Source organism: Odocoileus virginianus, chromosome 22 (genome assembly GCF_023699985.2).
Source record: "Odocoileus virginianus isolate 20LAN1187 ecotype Illinois chromosome 22, Ovbor_1.2, whole genome shotgun sequence".
NCBI lineage: Eukaryota > Metazoa > Chordata > Mammalia > Artiodactyla > Cervidae > Odocoileus > Odocoileus virginianus.
In genome coordinates this window covers 49013404-49035230 of record NC_069695.1, presented here as the reverse complement: position 1 = coordinate 49035230, position 21827 = coordinate 49013404, and the positions used below count along the sequence as shown (strand labels likewise).

The following is a 21827-nucleotide window of genomic DNA, read 5'->3' as shown; positions in this document are numbered from 1 at the left end:
ATTTATATGACTGAAATAGCAAGAAGTAATTTTGGAGTTATGTTAGACTATGCTGCTTAATAATTTCCTGTGTTTTTTTTTTTTTTAAAGTGGGTCTAAATATTTAGAGGGGGGGGGGATAGAAATGAAGGAAGAGGAGGAGAGGGAAGGAGGGAGAAGACAGGAAGAGGGTGGGAAAGGAAGGGAGGAGAGGAGAGGGTGGGATAGGAGGGGGAGGAGAGGAGGGTGGAATGGGGGGAGGAGCGGGAAGGGTGGGAAAGGAGGGGGCAGAGGGGGGAGGAGGGAAAGGAAGGGGAGGAGGGAGAGGGTGGGAAAGGAGGGGGAGGTGGGAGAGGGTGGGAAAAGAGGGGGAGGAGGGGAAGGTGGGGAGGAGGGGGAGAGTGGGGAGGAGGAAATGCAGAGAAACAGTTCTGAGAACAGGATTTAGGGAGCCTGATGAGGCTGGTCCCTCTTCCTTTCCCTGCTCCCTTATCTCTAGTCATCTCAGGTTTTCCGTGGAAGCCACATGCTTTGCCATCAGAGCTCACACCTGGCACTGATGTGTATCGAGTATTTCAAAGGAGGCGAGAACAAAAGCCGAGAGGTATGGGCTGCCCTGTACTCAACGTTCTGTCGGTAGCAAGCATTCAAGAAGTACTTAGCCACTGACTGGCCTTCTTGATTATATAAATCAGGAGCCTGGTTTCCTAAATACCTAGATATTAGGGTAATTCATGTTTCCATGAATATCTAGATACTCTAATTCTTGTTCAAACATTGATTAAAAAAATTATTTATGGATATCAAAATTAGGTATTTTGGTCTAATATTTTTCTTGAGTACTTGGAAATAAAGATAGCAGTCTTTCCATCTTGGGAGAATTACCAGATTTTGTTTTTGGTAGGGACATTACAAAATTAGCATAGTAATTGCTTTTGGGCTATACCCTCTGATGTGCATTTGTTCAATGTCTTATATTGGCTCTAAACTTATATAAGTTTTTGTACTTTTCATACACTTTCCGCAGTAAACATGATCCCCGTGATTTTAATAGTGACAGAAAGGGAAAGAAAACCCCATCAAGTTCAGACCAGTTTGTTCTGAAAGCACACAGAAGTCATAGACAGAAGCAGCTGTTTCATTCTGCATTTAGAAAGAATGAGTGTTTGCACCGCCATCGCCCTCCTAAGCGTTTTCCAGCCTTCTACTGGCTGCACAGAATTGAAAACAATCCTACATTTTTTCATTGCTTTCTTCCAATTCATGATCTTGTCCAGGCCTGCTTGGAGCAGGACATTTCAGCACTAGGACTGACCTCGTAGTTCAAGCTTCCCCTCCCATTTTGATTTCTATGATATTATGGAAGCTTCACTTTTTCTCTCTAAAGCCATGACTCTCTAAAAGGAAAAAAATATTCCTAACTATTTTGGTAATAGCAAATAAGAAGTGCCTAGCTAATATTTAAAGATTAAGTTTGAGAAACAGATTCTGCAAGTCTAAATCCAAGTGACAAAGAAGATTCTGTGTCGTGAGAGAGAAAGTAGTAAAGAAAGCCACTGATGTCCAGCACAGTCATGACCACACACATTTCACTTTGGATGTTCAATCCTTTTCTACCAAATGCTCATTTTCAATAATTTTCTTTATTTATTAGAGGATGAGCATAGTTCTGGAGGAAAGCTGTTTTCTAGTTGTATGACACTGTGAAAGTCACTTAAAAATTCTCGATATGGCTTCACTAGTAAATGTGTTGATTGCCAATGTCATTTTCAACATTAATATTCTATGATTCTGTCAAACCAGAGTCACCCTAATAAAAATTATATTATACCAGAGTTAGGAAAACACTGGAAATGCATAATAAATTCTCAGTAACCTTACATTTAATAAAGGCCTTCTTTTACTTTATTTTGAAAATAGCAAGCCAGTAAGTGAAGGAATAAGTGACATTTTAAAGGTTAGCAGAATATGATTGTCAAAATTCTGTTTAATTACATAGTTACAGCTCATCACACAATAACAAAAATTAAGGAAATCATATACTATTACAATTCCAACAATATCAAATAACTCGTGAGTAAAAACCATCAATTCAGATGTTCAAAATCTTGATCATGCAAAGTTGTATTCTTGAACTGCTATTCCTTTTTTACAGTGGGGTGGGGGAAATTTTAATATTGTGTAGCTATAACATCTTCCTGGTAGTCATATCTTTTGTAAATTTCTTAAAATTATGAGTAAGATGTTAATAAGTTTTCTCTATTAAGAACTGAGATATAGAAACTATGAATTCAGAAAATGGTAATTCTTGAGCTATGCATTTCATGTATTTTACCAAGGGGAATAATCACACAGACAGATTTTTAAATAATTTAATTTCCTAATTTTATTATTGCCGCATTATAATAATATTTTCTGTTCTGCCAGAAATTCACATTTAGTTCCCAGGGCCAGCTCTTTCTTTGCAGTCCCTTTCCAAAGGTGGCCCAATGAGTATTTAAGTACAGATGTCCCCAAACTATTATTTATCTGGGATAAATTGTGATTCAGGATAAAGGATGTCAAATCACATATTTTCCAATAGAAGCAAATTAGCAATGGGTATTTTATTTCTTAACAAGGGCCTAGTGTCCAGTTATTTTTACCAAAATGCTCATAAACAGTAAATGGAATCAATGACAAATGACATATGTTTACAATATATAGCATAAGACTTCACAAAGTATATATAAATTAATTTAAAAGAGTTTTACAGAAAGCAAACATATAGTACATAATTTAATATAGTTTGAAGATTCCTAGGGATGAGGATTTTACAAGATGGGATAATTCTGTGTGGACCTAAGAAAAAGATCATTGTAGTGGGACATAGAGAGTACGTAAAATGTCAAAAATGTGTGTGTGTGAGAGAGATAGGGCGTGTGTGGAGAGAGTAAGAGGTTCTCAGCAGGTCCCAGGAGGTCTCCTGTCATCTGCAGTAAAGATGGTACTGGCTTTCATGCATTATTTATTGTCAAGGGGTAGACTGATTCATTGCTATGATTTATATACTGCCTGCTATAACTAATATAATTGTCTCATCACTGGAAAGAAATTCTATTTCAGGTTGTCACAAAAAGTTGGACTCCACTTTGCCCCACCCCACCCACTGATATAGCCACATATATTTTTGATAAGAGAAAGCATTGTTCCTTGAATTATGCAATATATATGTAAATCTAAATTTTATTAATCAAATTATTTAGCAACCTATATCAATCATACTAGTTTCTAATTCATATTTAATATTAAGATACCCCTGTCATTTTTACTTTTCCTGCCTTTTCAGCTTCTGTCAAATAGTTGAATATACTGAAACACCATAAAAACCCTCTCATAATGTTTTTTTTTGAGAGAAATCCTACAGTGACTTTTTAAAAAAATTCTTTAAATCATCTCAGTTTTCTTTTTGTCCTGAATTTAGGTTTTAAATGTCAGATTCCTGAAAATAAGCAACTCTTATGAGTCTTATGTGGATCATTTGAGTGTTAAGATAGTAATCAAGTTCCAGCATGAACACAACTACAGAGATAGCATGGAGACCTTGTGCCATTTGACTCACAATTCTGTGTCTACAAAAAGGGTTGCATTTATGTCCTTTAAAACCATCTTAAAATCAGAGCGCAGACTGAAAAAGCTAACTGTGTCAGCTACTAAACCTACCAAAATAACTATTAGAAAATTAAATCCAGTCGTTCTTCTTCAAACCAGAATATGGAATATGGAGTAGCAGGCAGAGAAAACAAAGCAAAATAAAAACTTATTAGATAGAATTAGTAGAAGAAAGTTGGTGTATTTCGATTACAAATGTATTTTTCCTTTCCTTTAAGTGTATACAAGATGTTAAAATCTTCAACAAGAGAAAAGTGTATGAAAATCACAAGTAAAATGTGTTTTTCATATTATTTAATAATTTAATTTATTTGTTTATCTAAAGTTAATTTAAATAATTGCCTACTGAAGTGTATAAGAAAAAACTTGATATGTAAGGCATTTTAACGTTAAAAAATGCCATTCCCCAAATTTCAGTTGAAAATGGAAGCTTTCTGAGTTCCCAGGAAAAAAAGGTAGCCTGGATATTATTATCTAACAAAGATGTGACAATTGCAATAAATAATGAAACAAAAGTGCTACAGAGTGATAAAGATCCCCAAAACAATAATCATAAATATATATGATGAACTAGTAGGAATACAAAACATCTACTTAATTTTTTTTTTGTTCAACTACCACGTTAGGATAAGTAAATCTGGATTTCCAACAAAGCACTCAGTGATAATATAAAAGTAATAAAACTTATCCTAATCACTCATGACCTACAACCAGTCTAATGAATTGTCTCATCAAGCCTTTCTATTGAACTAGTGGTGATGGGTTCAGGAAGAGTTAGAAACATCTGAAAAACAGGGAGAGACACTTATACGTGCAAGGGCCTGTTTACTTACAGGCCACGTGGCATTTCTCAGCTCCCGCCATGTCTGACTGGGAGACGCCATGGAGCCAAGGAAACATTCCTAGATTAGAAGCCTGGAACGAGGCAGAGCTGTTCCCGACCATTTCTTTGCTTTTACATTAATTACAATACCAACAGGTTTGGCTTTTCTCCTGAGCAGAGCATAAAGTGGGAATGTTCTTCTACGTGATTGCTTTCAGAGCTGGCTAGCATTCCATCTATCAAGAAAGGGTGTCCAACATCTAATGATACTTCCCCAAGAAGTATCCTGTGTCTCCACTAAGTTGTAATAATTGTAGAAATGTACAACAAAGATTCACATTCTCAGGTAAGAAAGGGAGGATTTGTGGTCATTTCAGAGAGCAAAAGTGGGTGACTCTTTCGAATACACTGATAGGGAACACACATGTGAGGCTGCTGACCTTTTAATTAGCCCCCAAGCAGTGTCACGGCTAATACACTTTCGTGCTGAAACTCAAATGAGGTTGACTGTACAGAGATGATCCTCGTCTTATTGAAGAGATGTTTAACCATGGGTATTTTGTGATACACATTCTTTTGTGTGCAATAATTTTCACTAAACCGAAGGAAGCATACTTGATACGTATTGTCTTTCTGTGGTGACTTCAAAACCTGATAAACCGACGTCTTCTTTTGATTGCATACTTAGCGTGAGGTGAAACTAGTAAAGGCCACGTCTGTGACACAGAACTGAGGTCAGAATGTGAAGACAGCAGAGTCCCGGGGTCATGCTGGACATTTCGCTAGAGTCTTTGTAATATTGTCTGAACTGTTGCTCTCCTGACTCATCCTGCCATCTTGTTCTGCCCGCCTCCAGGGGACACTGCACTCCACACATCATAGGCTAGAAGTGCATTCATGGCATATCACCTACTATAATTATTAACACAGGTCCAGTGGCAAATTTTTATCTATTTTGAGAAGGCCAAGGTCAGGGGATTGTAAAGGATATTAAAGATTGGTAAAGTAATTTGAAATTGCAAGGTATTCAAAGTCATCATTGATTTGGAGAAAATGTCTAATTTTCACTTTGAGCAGTTTTCAGTATAATATTTGCTATAAGACACAAAGTGTTAGAGGCCTAAGTTCAGCCCCACTGAATGAAGACTGCACATTTATTGTGCTGTGTTGTAAAAATAAAATCTGGACTATAATTTTTTTTATAAGAATATAATTTTCTCAGCTTCTTTTCACTGTAGCATTAGTGGTCCATTTTAGTAAATGGCTAAAATAACCTAGGGAGTAGGGTACTCATGCTTTTTACTGATTTTCTGAGATTCTGGCCAAAGAATGAGGGGCAGACATCAAATTTTATGTTTTTAATATCTACTATAAAGATACCACATGCAATAAATTGGATTTGTAGAAACTACTAACAGTGCAAAGTTATTTATCTGTCCACTGCTTCTATACTGGACAAAAATAATAAGTGGTTAATCATTTTATAGGTGATAAATTATTTTCAAAACATAATTGCCCAGTGAAGACAGAGGAAAATTGTACAAGATACAAGGACTAGCACTTTTTCACTACTTGGTGAAAAAGGTGAGGTTTACTTTTAATAAATACATTTTAATTTATTTCACATGCTCTATCAAACAGCCACTTCCCTAACATATAAGTAAATAGGTATTTCTTATTTCATTAAGTTCAAATGGTGGTAGTGGCCAAAACCTACAGATTTATAAGTATTTATTGCATAAACAATTTAGTTCTGAGTGCCTAGTATCATTTGATGAATAAGTTAAAGAAATGTTTTTTCCCCCTCCCACCAGGATAGAAAACCATCGGGTCACAGTTATTTGTACTTCTCTGCATAAATATAACCTCATGGCTTGGTCATGTGTACAGTGATTAATACTATCAGAAGAAAAAAAGGGGACATAAAAAAATAAATCCCTTCAGATCCCTTTCCATGAAATATGTGTGTCTTCCAGGCTTTCTCTGCACTCAGAAGAGCCTTTGTAACCCGTGTTGGGTTCCTTGACCATGGGTTTCTTCCAATCCAATGTGGGAATTCTGACCACCTCCATCCACCTGTCTAAATCTGGATGGAAAGCCATCTGAGTTTCAGAAGGAGTCAAAAGATGTTTTTGGTTTGTAAGTGTCACTACCTCACGATGAAAAAGTCAAGTGTATATTAAAGAAGAAGATAGTTTCTGAAGGGAGAGAAATGCCTGCAAAGTGTAGAGGCATCTTCAGTCAAAAACCTACAAGCTCGAGTGAGCTGGATACACGCCTGTGACCCCTCTTCTGATTGCTATGGTTTTGGCTTTATGAAGTTCCGGTAGACTGGTTCAGTAACTTTTCATCTTTGGTTTGTGTAGAACATTTATCTGCTTGTCACGTTGATTACAATGAGCATTGCCTTATGCCAAGTATGTTAGGTTAATATAAATTGTCCTATCTGTTCATTTAACCGTTTTGACTTAGCTACAATTTTAAGTATAGCTAGAGGAGTAGGCTAGAATAAGTCTCCAAAAATTCACCATGAAATCTTTTATAGCATTATTCTCATTGTGATGAGATTGAGTGAACGACACAGGAAGGAAATTTCTCTCTCACTGACTCTTTTTATGACATGATTCTCTGAATGAACTGGCCCAAGGTTATGCCTGATCTTTGGGACGCCCCCCCCCCCCCCCCCCAGTTACACTCACTAGTAATGATCACAAGCAAACAATGTTGTGGAAACTACTTCCTGCAGGTATCGTGTCTCTCTCCAAACAGACACAAGAGCAGACTCGTCTAATCAGCAGAATCTCCCCCTCCCGCTCCCCTCCCCAGACCTGCTGTCTGTACTGCTGGCACATTAATAAAGCTGAGACATAAATCAGGACCTCTGAGGGTCTCTCCCCCTGAGTCCCTTGTAGAAACTTGTGGTCTCTAGGCAACAGCTCAACCGAGTGAACCGCAGGAGGCTTGCTGTGAGTGCGGCACCACTAGGAGCTGGGCTCAAATGGTCTCAGCCAGGAGTCACTCTGATGTGTTTCTTTAATGGCATTTCCAACGCAAATGCCAGGTGCAGGTAATTCGGAGGTGTTCAACCCTGGAAGCTGGGACTTCAGGGAAGGCCGTATGAACATCAGCAACCAGTCTCCTGCTCCTCTGCTGTGTCAGCAAAAGTCACAGCACAGAGCATCTGAGTAATTTTCTTTTTACTCCTGAAAGCTTAGGATAATTATTTTTCACAGCCACATTAACTACTCTTATGAGTAGCATCTTGATGGCATTTTCAAACTCATCTAAGAGATGTGGAGAGTCTAGGTAGTGGCTATAAGTGTGAAATTTATCAAGGAGGGACTGGATACTGCTTTTATCTAGTAGTAACTATCTATAATGAATTGTCAATCTGCATTCAAGCTATGGCCATGGATGAAAGAAAAATCTCATCACAGGTCAGCAAATCACGTACCCTTTCAACAGACTAACTCTGAAAGCTTAAACAATTTTGATGTTGAAAAAGAATCAGGTTTTCATCTTACAAGACCTAGGATCATGGTTCTTTAAATCCACCTTGGAGTGTTGGGACCTGACCATTTTAGGCATGTGGCATCAGACAATTTAGGCAGAATGATTTTTATTTTTACTTAAGTAAACTCCAAACTAGAAAAAAATATCTATGTTGACCTGAATTAGCCAAACTTACCCAGTTCACGTGGGAATCACCACTTCCTTTAAAACCCTATAGGTCTGTCATTAGTCTCAGGGATGAAAGACCTTGTTGTTGTTGGACACATTTTCTCTTATCATCCCAGTCAACCCATATCCAGTCAAAGGAGAGTAAAACCCAGCCAATTCTGGTTATGTAGTAATTACAAGCCCCTGATGGCTCTCTGAGAACAGCATCTCTGACACTTAAGAATGACACCTACCATCCTTCCCATGCTCTCCTCTTGACTGCAAAATGTCTGAGTTCTTTTAAAGTGTATTTTTATCCCTTAATCAGATTGTCATTTAGAGTCCTTCTTTTCCTCCAGGTTAAATGGAAGCTGATTGGGGATCACACCCTATCTTCCCATGTAGCTCAGAGGGGGCCCAAGGGAGAAACATCATCAACAACAAGGGGTACTTAAACAGAAAGACAGGGCCGTGACGTGACGAGCAGGACAGCCAGACTGGTTCCTTCGCTTCAAGAGTGGTTCCCCGTTCTCACATTGTCACTTCTGTTTGTCATAGGAGCAGACGTGACTACATAAATACTTTGCTAATAAGAAGCCTTTTTTTTTTTTTTACAGCACTATTTTAAAAATAGTTATTCAACATAACAATCTTAATTTTAATGCACCAAATTACAGTTTTCAACAATTTAAGTGAGCATATCCTGTCACTCTCGGCACACATGGATATATACGTGTTAGATATAGATGGATACAGCAATATCCATATCTGTATTTGTCTACAGACACACACGCACACACACAGCACACACACACACACAGAATAGAGCTACAAGGCCCTGCATAATAGTGTTCTAAATTTCCTGTTCCCTTCATTGTCACTGGGCTTACTTATATGGAGAGTTGTGGTACCATTTGTAGAGCTTACTGGATTTGTCCCTGTTGAAAATCTCCGAGCCACACAGCTTGTGGCGGGTCACCGTTCTGTCCAAAGACAGACCTCTCATCAGGTAGGAGGACTGAGCCCAGAGTAATGCCAGGGGTAATGCCCTTACCCACGTCCAGTCCAGTCCAGCTTGGCAACTTCTCACCTTGCCCAGGTTCCTGCTGCTGTCAGACCCAAAGAATTTTATTTAAAAGACTGTTCAGACGATTTGGATTCTATTTTTGTAAAACACCGATTCCCCACCCCCCACCCCATCCCCATCCCAAGAAACTCAATAAATAAAGGACTTAGCCACAGAATCAAAGAAGCAGAACTCCAGGTTTGAACCTTCTACCGTGACTGGGGACAGACCAGACCCAAGTCAATGTTCCCTGCAGTTGGTCCTCCGGGAGGCAGAGGGCGCGCGCCCCGCAGGCAGGCAGGCGGTCCGGACAGACGGTCTCTCTGGTCTCAGCCTCGCCCGGGGTGTCACTGGATGAGGCTGGAGCTGTAGCTGAAGCCGTAGCTGCTGGAGCGCGACAGGGCCGGCTGCGTCTCCTCGCTCTGCTCCGAGGCGTAGCTGGGGAAGGTCTGCGCACGTGCCATCTTCGAGGGCCCGAACCCGTGACCTGGAGGGGCACAGAAGGAGAGATGTATGGGCGCTGGCGCGGAGGGGCGCAGGCTCGGAGGGGCGCCGGACGAGGGGGACAGCGAGCGCCCAGCGGCTGGTTCCTGGGGCGGGGGGCTAGGATGTGGTCTTCAGGGCCCAGTGTTGGACCCGAGTGGTGTCTTGTCAGAAATTCTGGATGCCGGAGAACTAGGGAGAACTTTCTAGGGATTTCAGACTTCAATCTCTGGAACAAAAGCACAAAATCTCCCTCCCCCCACCACCAAAAGCTGCCTTTTTGGTGGAGAACCTGTAAACGCTTTCTCTTCTTTGATGGTCCCTTTTCAGCATACGGGAACGAATGACACATTCCTTAAATCCTTTCTGAGCGGCCAACTTCATTTTATCCTAACCAGTGTCAGTTATCAGGAAGAAATATACAGGGGGATAGCGTTTCAGTACCCCGGGTTTGTGAGTAATGGAACTCACTTCACGATGCAGTTATTAACCCAAATGATAAACCTCCATGGTTATTGCTAACTGCTGCTAAGTCACTTCAGTCGTGTCTGACTCTGTGCAACCCCACCCCTGGGATTCTTCAGGCAAGAACACTGGAGTGGGCTGCCATTTCCTTCTCCAATGCATAAAAGTGAAAAGTGAAAGTGAAGTCGCTCAGAAATATCTGACTCTTCCGAACCCCATGGACTGCAGCCTACCAGGCTCCTGCGTCCATGGAAATTTCCAGGCAAGAGTACTGGAGTGGGGTGCCATTGCCTTCTCCATGCTTATTAGAATGGTCTAAAAGCTAACTTACAGAAAATTTATTTTAAAAAATTCTATCTACGATTTTATAGCACAGATGTACCCCTGCGGTGAGAACTTTGTTTAATGCAAAATCCAAAGGTGATTACTGGAAAGCTAGTGGAATGCTAACAACAGCAGGAGAAAAGATGCGTTCTGGGGCCTCATGTAGACTTCCCAGGGGTCTGTTCTAAATGAGTCAGGATTGTGCCTTACACGTGAGGATGAGTATCTGGTGGATGAGCTCAGTGCGAGAGAAGATGGACTAGACATGGTGGGCTGTGCTCTCAGAGCGTCTGCCTCACACAAAGCAAGAAACATACTGAGTCTGGTTTATACGATTTCTGGTGTCTGGTGAGAAACCCAGGGAAGACTGTAAACACAGAAAGAGCAAACTCTGCTCACTCCGGGTGGGGCTGCCCTTTGCCAGCTCACGCGCTTAAAGCCAGTCTCATCATCATCCGGTGTGTCTGACGACTCAGAACCCTATCCTTGTTGAGATCTGGGAAGGAAATGCGGATACTTCGGGTAATAATAAAAAGCTAATTGAAGTGGCAGAATCTCCTAACATTAAGAAAAATCATGAGAGCGGAGCCTTCCGTTCTAGATAAATACCCTTTTAGGGGCACTGTTGGCCTGGTTCTCGGGGTGAGCCTCAGGAGGGCAGGGCGGAGGGGGCCCCACCGCCCCGGCCAGTCTGCGCGTCTCCCGAGCGTCCAGACCTTCCGACTCCCTCCCCTCGCTCTCGGGGTCCAGAAACCCTGTCTCCTCTTTCTGCTCCTTCAGGCCCGAGGGTGGCGGGCTGCCTTGCTCCTGCCTGTCGCTCACACATCCTCATCATCTCAGTAACTGGATCCACAGCTCATTTGTGGGTCCTGTCGTTACATTCCCATAAAACCTCACGTCTTCTCTTTCCTGTTGGACCGTGAAGATGTCGTGAGGAAAGGGAAGCCGGGTGTCGGGGGGAAGATGGAGCCACCAGAGGCGAGGTTAGGAGTGGGGTCTGGGGAGCTGGCCCCGCGTGACTGGCTGTAACTGACTTTGAGAGACCCACTGGTGTCCGGGTTCCTCGGTTCCCTTCTCTGCACGGTCTGTATGACAGCAGTGGTGTAATACGGCTTTTTGAGTATGAAATCAGTTTGTATCAATTAAATTCATACATGTTAAGTGCGTCATCCCTGGTGGCTCAGAGGTTGAGTCTGTCTGCCAATGGAGGAGATGTAGGTTCGATCCCTGGGATCTTCAGGAATTGGCAACCCACTCCAGTATTCTTGCCTGGGAAGTCCCATGGACAGAGGAGCCTGGCGGGCTATAGTCCACAGGGCCGCAGACTTAGGCATGACTTAGCGACTAGACAGTAACAAGTCTGTCATCACAGCAAGAGACAGATGCCATGAGGGCCCTTCTCCAGTAGGACGACCATAGGGGCAGTCAGTGAAGACTTCCCTGAGGAGGTGGCCTTTTTACATGGTGCTTGTATGACAGGGTTAGGATACACTGACTTGATGTTGGAAACTTCAAATTTTACAGTTTGCTTCCTTATCTCACCATTGACTTCCTGGATAATAATTCACAGTTCTTATAAGAGGAGAGACTGGCATTCATGAGCAAAAACCAGTTGGAAATCCTAATGTTAAGACTGTGTTCCTGGCCTTGCTTTTACCCTGTTACTTAAAAAAAAAAATTAGAAATATCTGAAAGAGAGCAATGTGAGAGCACACCTTTAATTCACATTACTTGTGGCCTGAAGGCTAAGGTTGAAGTTGTGAAGACAGAAGCGTCTTTGCCCACGCACACAGGTTTTGACCCTGGAATCTTGGTGTAAAACTTCAGTCATTTTAGTAACATTTGCCAAGCAGTTACCAAAACAGTTCAAGATTCCACAGGGAAGACCATGGTCCCTGAGTTTCCAGGGTCCACAAGCTGCTGTGGGACGCTCAGTAGACAGGGACAGGCAGCAGCAGACATCCACGCAGGGTCTGTGCAGCCAGTGCGGTCTGGGAGCAGAGCAGGATGCCAGCGTGGCCCACGGGCTTGGTTCCAGGGCTGAAGACATCAGTCCAGCCGTCACAGTGACCCCTGCTCCAGACTGTGCAGATCCTCCATCCCCTCAGTGGAAACATACAGCCCTGAGTTCAAAATCCAGGCCTACTATCCCTTTTTTGAGCCTCATTTTCTTGCACAGACAGAACACACTTTCCTAAGGTTTTTTTTTTTTGGTCATGCCGTGTGGCATGCACGATCTTAGTTCCCCAACCGGGGATCGAACCCCGACCCATTCCCCCTGCAGTGGAAGCACAGAGTCTTAACCACTGGACCACCGGGGAAGTCCCTTTCCTAAGGCATTTTGAGGGTTAAACAAAACAACATAGACTTCCCAGGTGGCACAATGGAAAAAGAATCTGTCTGCAATGCAGGAGACCCAGGTTAGATCCCTGGGTCCGGATGATCTCCTAGAGGAGGAAATGGCAATCCATTCCAGTATTCTTGTCTGGAAAATTCCTTGGACAGAGGAGCCTGGTAGGGGTCATGGGATCACAAAGAGTTGGACATGACTGAACACACACACACATACTTTCAAACAAAACAACATGCAGGAAGACACCTGGGGTGGTAGGTGCCTAATAAATGTTAGTTTTCCCCCTTCTGTCTACACGGAATGTGTCCACACTCTTGTCTGACTTCCTATTCAGTGTCTATACTTTCTCTGTCATTGCAGTGTGCTGTCCTCAATATGACAGGTTTTGATTATTATTCTCATTCGGTCATCTTGAAGACTTCTTCATCTCCTCTACAGTTTCTAGTCTAATTGGAAATGAAATGGTGAATTTTTCTTACCTCCATCATGTCTTTACAGACATTTGATAACTGATGCTATTTAATACCACAAAAATAATATACCTCAATCAGAGCTGAACTTATGCTTAATAAATGCTGTTTGATTTTGGCAACAATGAGTATGAGAAGAAAAGAGAGAAATAATTAATCATTTTCTCAACATTCATTTGAATTCTGCCCCTAGGCACTGTTGATGAAAACAAAACAAAAAACAGAAATCGACTTTGTGGCTTAAATTAAAAACTTGCTGGAATAGACCTGTTCACTCCACTCAACAGAGACTCTATTTCAGTTCTTCCTAAACTTTCCCTCCAGTGCCTTGTGCTCAGTCATGACTGACTCTTTGTGACCCCATGGACTGCAGCCCGCCAGCCTCCAGGCAGGAACATTGGAGTGGGTTGCCTTGACCTCCTCCAGGGGCTCAGGGATTATTATTTTCTTGACTTTTTCTCTGGGAGGTATTTGTACTTGCTAATGAAATTCTTTAATTTGTTTTAAGATTACATAAAATGATTAAACATAACATGTAATTTTTATCTTCAATTATCAAAAAAGAAAAATTTTAAAGGTTGTTTCATGCCACTACGTTTCTGATAATAAACTGTCAATTTGCATTACACTAATTTACATTCTTGCAGCCATGAAATTAAAAGATGCTTACTCCTTGGAAGGAAAGTTATGACCAACCTAGACAGCATATTAAAAAGCAGAGACATTACTTTGCCAACAAAGGTCCGTCTAGTCAAGGCGATGGTTTTTCCAGTGGTCATGTATGGATGTGAGAGCTGGACTGTGAAGAAAGCTGAGTGCCGAAAAATTGATGCTTTTGAACTGTGGTGTTGGAGAAGACTCTTGAGAGTCCCTTGGACTGCAAGGAGATCCAACCAGTCCATCCTAAAGGAGATCAGTCCTGGGTGTTCATTGAAAGGACTGATGCTGAAGCTGAAACTCCAATACTTTGGCCACCTCATTCGAAGAGCTGACTCATTGGAAAAGTCCCTGATGCTGGGAGAGATTGGGGGCAGGAGGAGAAGGGGACGACAGAGGATGAGATGGCTGGATGGCATCACCGACTCGATGGACATGAGTTTGAGTAAACTTAGGTAGTTGGTGATGGACAGGGAGGCCTGGCATGCTTCGATTCATGGGGTTGCAGAGTCGGACACGACTGAGCGACTGAATTAACTAATTTCCATTCCCACCTAGAGGGTATTAAAATACTTTTTATCCTAATGTTAGATAGATCTGGATTATTAGATTAAAAAATTTTGCCAACTTGAAGGATAAAAAATTGCATCTTGTTTAATTTCCTTTTGCTACAATGAAGTGTTTAAATTTTGTAGTCAAGTGTTTGTGGTTTCCGGTTTTGTGCCTTGAAATGTCTTTATCACATTATTAAAATATTTTCTTATAAGTTGTTTTTACATTTTCATAAATTTCCTTTACTGTCTTTAGCTTTTTAATTCATTGAGAATCTCTCTTGGTTCATGCCCTGAGGATCCTGTGTGTGTGATGATCATGCTGGCTCTGATGGAAGAGGATGTGGGTTTGAGTTGTTGCTCTGTCCCTTGATTCTTCTGTCCCTCAAGTGTATAATGGCAGTTATAACAGTTTCTGTCAATAGGATCCTGTGTTAAATGTGTTAATTCATGATAGTATAGTCCAGTAGTGTATTACATTCGTGCTCGTGTGACACAGTATTAGCACTGAGAGCAGGCTACTATACTGGGCATACACACACACGCAGCACACCAGCCCAGTCTTCACACTGCAGGACAGGCAAAGCATTTGCAGCAGCACCTGGCGCTGATCCTTTGTTATGAGGTTCATGAGTCTCAGTGTGAGTGTTTTTCCAAAGGCTTTATGAGATTTTTTTTTTTTTTCAGTCAAGGAACAAAGGTGTCTCATTTCTGGGAAATACTTCTGGATTATTATTATAATTTTTGTTGATTACTTCCCTCCCACCATTTTTCTCTGCTCTCTCTCCCATGTCTGTTCTTTTTCTAACCTTCTATTATTTATATGTTCTAGTGCTGTTCTGACAATTTTCCAGTCTTTTCCATTTTCACTCTCTTTTTGCTGCTTTATTTTGTGGATTTGAGGTTTACTTTATCTTCCAAGCTTACTAAATTATAAAAAAGATTCTGCTGCTCTAATTTTAATTTGAAAAAACTTTCTTTTCCCTTTGTCCTTCCCTCTCTTGTTCTCCTTTCTTTAATATACATTCATATTTTTTTGTTATTCATAATGGCACTTTCACCCCCAAAACGATGGACCTTTTTGGCTTATTTCATAAGTAGGTATTTAAATATATATATATTTTAAGGTTCTCAGCCTTTTAATGCATTTAGCATCTGAGGGACATAGACTTTCTCTGAAGATTTTGGGAACCAAAACACTTGGATTCTAGAGGCTCGTTCTAATGGTTATCTTACAGACATTCCCTCTTCCTCTGTCTCTGTGAAGCAGCACACAGCTGTTCATTTCCTGATGGAGAGCTCCTGGGACTTGGATGTTTGCGATGGATGCCCTTTATCTTTGGAATCCCTTCCTTCCCACACTGGCAGAATCCAAATCTCTGGGCCTTCCACAACTCATATCTTTAAAGATTAGAAAATTTTGAATGGAAAAATGCATATTATTTAATTCTATGTACCCTCCTCTAGTTAAGAGAAACTGATGAGTTAGCAGTGACATTCTAGTGCTGGAAAAAAAAAATCAAACACAATATCCTTTTAATACTTTAATTTGCTTTAAAGATGGTTTAATTTGATTCATACAGAATTATGTTTTTTAATACCCATTCCATAAATTTTCTAGACCAAAAATAGTCTATTATTTTGGTTGATGTACCATTTATTTATTCCTATTGCATACATTTCATTTCTCTTGTATTCTAATTACCTACTGGGATACTAATTTTATACAGCTGTGATATTAATTTTCTACAACAGTAAAATTTAGTTGAACTCTTGTCAGCAGACTGCATTTGAATAGCTGTGGAATTTATAAGCAATCTGTGGCAGCTAATAAAATGGTAAATATTAACATGGGATAATCAAAGTTGAAACAGAGAATAGGTGAAAAAATTTTATTAATGGTGCTCAAAAAGAGAAACGGGAAAATATGTAAAAATAAAAGTGGATATATTTAGTTTTTGAGCTATAAATTTTTCATTGCTAGTTTCAAGAATTTAGGTATAAATTTTTTAATATAATGTTAATATAAATTTGTTTAGTTGCTAAGTTTGTCCAACTCTTTTATGACCCCATGAACCTGCCAGGCTCCTCTGTCCATGGGATTTCCCTGGCAAGAATATTGAGGACTGGGTTGCCCTTCTCTGTTAATATAAATGAGTTACATATTGATATACCTTTGTTTCCATTTTGAATGTATTTATAGAAAGTTTTAGCAATCAAGGAACTATTAAGGATCATGAAGTAGGGTGTGCCCAGTTCAAGTTGAGATCTGCAGAACTAGTATCTGAAGCATTTTAACAAATTTACTATCTAGTCACATTAATTGCCTGCAAAGTAATTACAAGAATACATATCAGCTGATCATCCTTAAGATGACATCTTAAGGAGAGAATGGAGAATTTCATTTGCAGTCATTCTTCTCTAAAGATTTTAAACAAATGCATAGAAACACTTTTCCAAGAGAGCGGGGCTTTCCTATATAGTATATGAGATTTATTATGAGAGTTACAAATTAGAGATTTGATTTATGACAGAAATATTATAGAAAAAATTGAATGTCACATAAGTTTACACAGGAGGAAGTTTGCAAAAAATAAAAAAGACTAAATATGAGGGAGATAAACAAGTTGTCAGGTTTTCATATAATGTAGTACAGTTTTATTCTGCAGTGGATACAACATTGAGCTTGCGTTTAGTCTGAGGACTCTGAGATGAGTTTGAGGGTATGTGTCCAGAAACCTGCTTGGCACTCAACACATCTGATTTCTCGTCTCATCCTATGAAGAAATTTGCCTTGAACTTCTCCTTCTAGTAAGGATTAGGTTGAGTTTTCAGAGATCTGGGAAATATTCAGAGAACCTCAAACAAAATTATGTCTTCTTAGATTTTATAAAAATACTTATTTGACAGCTTTGGGTCTTAGTTGTGGGCCCTTAGTTCCCTGACTAGGGATCAAACCCACAGCCCCTCTATTGGAAGGTGGATTCTTAGTCACCAGACTACCAGGGATGTCCCTGTCTTCTTAGATTTGTAAATATTTTGTTTGTCTGCATAAGACCACAGTACCCAGATAGTCATGGCTTTCAGACTGTATCTCATCATTAGGAATCCGGCCCTCGTGATGCTCATGATGAAAGATAAAACTCCAGATGGTGAGTTGCAGCAGGTGCGATGGAGGCATGGAGGGGGGAAGCCGACCAGATAGTTTCCTAATGGATGAGGAAAAGTTATGAATGATCTAGAGATGAGTGAATGGATCAGAGTTGCTGGCTTACTCAGTGAGACTACAGAGGAGCCATTAGCAATCCTTTTCCACCATCACACAACTGAGAGATAAAATTTAGCCCCAGAGAGAACAACAGTTTCTCAGAGAAGGTATTTCAAAGGTAGAAAGAAGCCTCTGATTTTATGTACATTTCCTTAGGTTTACTTATCATTCGTAACCTTATTATTTCCAGCTAATCAGCATTCCTCCAAGTCCAATAGCAGAGATGAAAACTGCTGGTACCAACCTGCATAAGAATGAGGCCAAAATGAGTGAGTGTGGTGAGAAGCGAGGATTTTATTCTTGCTGAAAAAGACCTACGAGTACCTCTCAGTATAATTTATTTTCAATAAAATTTTAAGTTTCCTCGTGTAGTCAATAAGTTGCAAGCATTTCAGAACCTGGAAATCTGAAGCCTAGAGAGCTTCTGGTTAGTAGCGCTTCCTGGTAGGTCGATATTGCAGTGATTTCTCTAGTTGTTTTGAAAATTTCCAGATAAATAGAGAATAGGAGATCTGAGATCCATGAAAATGGAGTTAAGGAGTAAAGAGCAAAGGAGGTGATGTGGACATTTCTTCTCTTTTATGAAAAAGTACTGCAAAAATGCCAAAGTATTTTTTTAGGCAGGCTGAAAAATTCTTGGTATGCATTTTACCACCAGTGTACCCAGCAGACAGCAATGAAAGCCATCATAACTCCCCAGTTAGTTTTTGATTAAAAAAAATTAATTTAATTGTGTTTCTTTGGCTGTGCTGGGTCTTTGTTGCTGCGTGCGGGCTTTCTCTGCCTAGGGTGAGCGGAGGCTACTCCCTCGTGCGGTCCACAGGCTCCTCCTGTGATACTGGTTGCAGAGTACCGGCCCCCAGGGCGTGTGGCCTTCGGTAGTTGCGGCTCCGAGGCTCGGTACTCGTGGCGCAGGGGCTCAGCTGCCCCGGAACGTGGGATCTTCCTGGACCACGGAGTAAACCCACGTCCCCTGAAGTGGCAGGTGGATGCCCAACCACTGGACCACCAGGGAAGCCCTTTTAATTTTTAATTAGTTATCTTTAAGTCTGTGAGAGACTGAGATATATTTTCATCAGTTTTTTTAAATACTAAGTACTCATGTAAGGAGACTGATGATGTCTGTGGAATTACTGCATTGTAGGATGTCACGTTGCGTGTAGTCCTGTCACTGAAAACAGGCCAGGACACGGAAGGGTTGCGAGCACAGCCTCTGAGGCTGGTACTGGCCTCACCGGGTGACCTCAGGTCGGATACGATCAGGCATTTAGTAGCCGAGTGCTTGGGTCATGATGTTACTGCTCATTAATACCGAGCACTGTGTCCCAGGAAGCGGCAGAGGTTTCACTTGCATTGACTGACTTAATCCACCCGGTAGCCCTGCAGGACTGGCCGTCTTGCCCTGTCCCCTGGGCACACAGACGCCAAGGCTGGAATCCAGGCTGCTGGCTCTAAACTCTTCACTGACCCTAGAAGTTTGTCTGCCCCACAGTTGGCACAACAACCAGAGAAAGGGGCATGATTTTGCAAACAAAAACATATTTTAGAGGCAGGGGAGCAAGCAGGCCTCATGCCTTTTTTTTTCTTTTAATTCCCCTCAGTTATATTCATTTTCTAAAGCACACAGGATAATCTGAGTTACTTGTATTTCATGTTTCTTGATAATAAGAATATGGAGATTCACTGTTTTTTTCCCCCCAAAGTCTATATTTCTTAATGTTTTAGTTCAATTTTATAATTGTGAAAGTCAGAACTGTTAGTTTTTATCTTTTTTTTTTTATATCTAACAATCACTTACTAAAATAGCCTCAACGGTAGAGAATCTGCCTGCAATGCAGTCAAGGTGCAGGTTTGATTCTGGGTCAGGAAGATCCCCTGGAGAAGGTAATGGTCACCCACTCCAGTGTTCTTGCCTGGAGAATCCCACGGACAGAGGAGCCTGGCGGGCTACAGTCCCGGGGGTTGCAGAGAGTTGGATACGACTGAAGTGACTGAGCAGCGGTAGCAGCTCCTAGAAATCGGATGCTAAAACTTATAAAATTATCAGTAACCCCTTTGGATTGATCTTGGATTATGTCCACAATGGTGAATTGGCTATTGTTACTGAATTCACTCATTTTCACTACTGCTGTGGAACATAATATTTTAATGAAAACCACTTATGTTTACACAATTAATAACATTAACTTAGTATAAATTAATAAATCATGTAAAAATTAAAATTTGTAATTAAGTCAGAGACAGAACAGCTTTCTGGTTGCTCAAGTCCTCATGCCTCTATATAAGCCTATTCTAATTCTTATCAACTTCAAAAAATTTCTAGTTCTGGGAAATTTGGCCAGCTCTTTAAGGAAACATACTAGTTTATATTATTTCCTACATGATGTATAAAAATAAATTACAAAGACCTTGAAAAGAAGTGAAAAAATAAGCATTAAAAATCATTGGAAAGAAATTTAGGAAAATAGTTCAAATTGGGAGATTTTTCTAAGTACAAAAGCAATTAAAGTTAAAATACAGGATCATTTGTCACTGTTTGACACCAGGTCTAAAAGGATGAAATTTTGAGTTTAACCCCTCTGAAGCTGGACAGCATTCAGTTCTTTGAAGCCTCAATTTTAATGACTTTCCCAGGAAAGCATTCCATTAGCTCTCTTTTATGTGTCAGAAAACATTTCAGCTGGGTTGATTCACTGAGGGGTCCTGACAGTGGTGGTGAGTGGCTTTGAAGTGGTCAGAAAACTATTTTCGTTAAAAAATTTATAGGAAGTTACTTTTTTACCTAAGACAAGTCTGCCCAATGTGAGTACATTGTCTACTTTCTTTGCTTTGGATGGATATATAAGTATAAATATACATGGGCTTCCCTACTTTTGCTAGTGGTGAAGAACCTGCCTGCCAATGCAGAAGATGCAACAGACATGGGTTCAGTCCCTGGGTCAGAAAGATCCCCTGAAGGAGGGCACGGCAACCCACTCCAGTATTCTTGCCTGCGAAATCCCATGGACAGAGGAGCCTGGCGGTTTACAGTCCATCAGGCCACAAAGAGTCAAACAAGACTAAGCAACCGAGTCCATGCACACATAAATATATATTTGTGTATATATATTTATTTCAGGCTGGTAATACTGTCATCTGACGATTGCAACTTTGGGTCTTAAGTCATGTGTATTTTTAAAACAGCATTTTTTTTTTTTTTGGTAGACAGCTCATTCCAAACATGAATCCAATGAAATGATAATGAAAGAATCAGTGAAGATGGGTGCAGCAACTAAGATAAAGAACAGGTATCTCACGGGAGCTGGAATCATGGAATCATAGACAAGCGACCAGGAGGACGCTGAACAAAGAGAAAGGAGAGCATTTCCGCTTGACCCCATGAATTCCATGCAGTATTGTGTGAATTCGGCCACAGCAAATAGGCCCTCCTGTTTCCTTCCATCAGGAGATTAGAAATTGTAATTCTTAGAAAGAAAATGAAGCCAAGAAGTTTAGCTGCGTAGGAAACATATTTCTCTCAGCCTGGTAGACGGGAGATGGGACCTTGAGAACTGCTGATTGGGCCAGACCAGCAGCCTTTCCCTGGTTTACGCCTTGAGCAGAGTTATCGAGCAACAGTGAAAATGGTTTCAGCAGGTTTAGAAACACAATTGAGATGGCAGGGTACTATACCTTTTAGAAATTTTGAGGAGAAACTGGATGGGGAACACAGGAACGTGTAAATAATTCGGGGTGTGATAGACTTGAGTTCAGCATCCTGACTGTAACTGAAGCCTGAGGTTCCTCTCTATCTGTGGGATGAGAAGGGTCCTAGAAACTCCCAGAGCCTTGAAGCTGAAGTGAGACAGTGTAACCGAACAAAAACAGGGGGTAGATCCCCACATGTTGCATTAATGCCTTCATTTCTGCTTCCCTTTTATCTGAAATGTGTTTCTAGATATTGTTATATTGACTAAATCACTAGGCTCTGATACCTTGAAGAGATAATTTTTTTTTCTAAAAATGGAGGAGGGAAAGGTGAGTTGCTTTGGGCGTTCTTGTTTGGAAAAGTCCGACAGCTGGAGGTTTGATGGCTGC

General features: G+C 40.8%; 1 protein-coding gene across 1 annotated transcript in view; it reads right to left on the bottom strand.

Moving 5' to 3' along the window:
- Window positions 1-1861: 1861 nt before the first annotated feature.
- The window catches only part of DOK6 (docking protein 6), a 385596-nt gene continuing 365630 nt past the window's right edge, over window positions 1862-21827 (bottom strand). Inside the window, exon 8 of the mRNA XM_070452939.1 lies at window positions 1862-9666. Within this exon, the coding sequence (XP_070309040.1) occupies window positions 9527-9666 (140 nt within the window). The 3' untranslated portion in view covers window positions 1862-9526. The remainder of the gene's footprint in view (window positions 9667-21827) is intronic.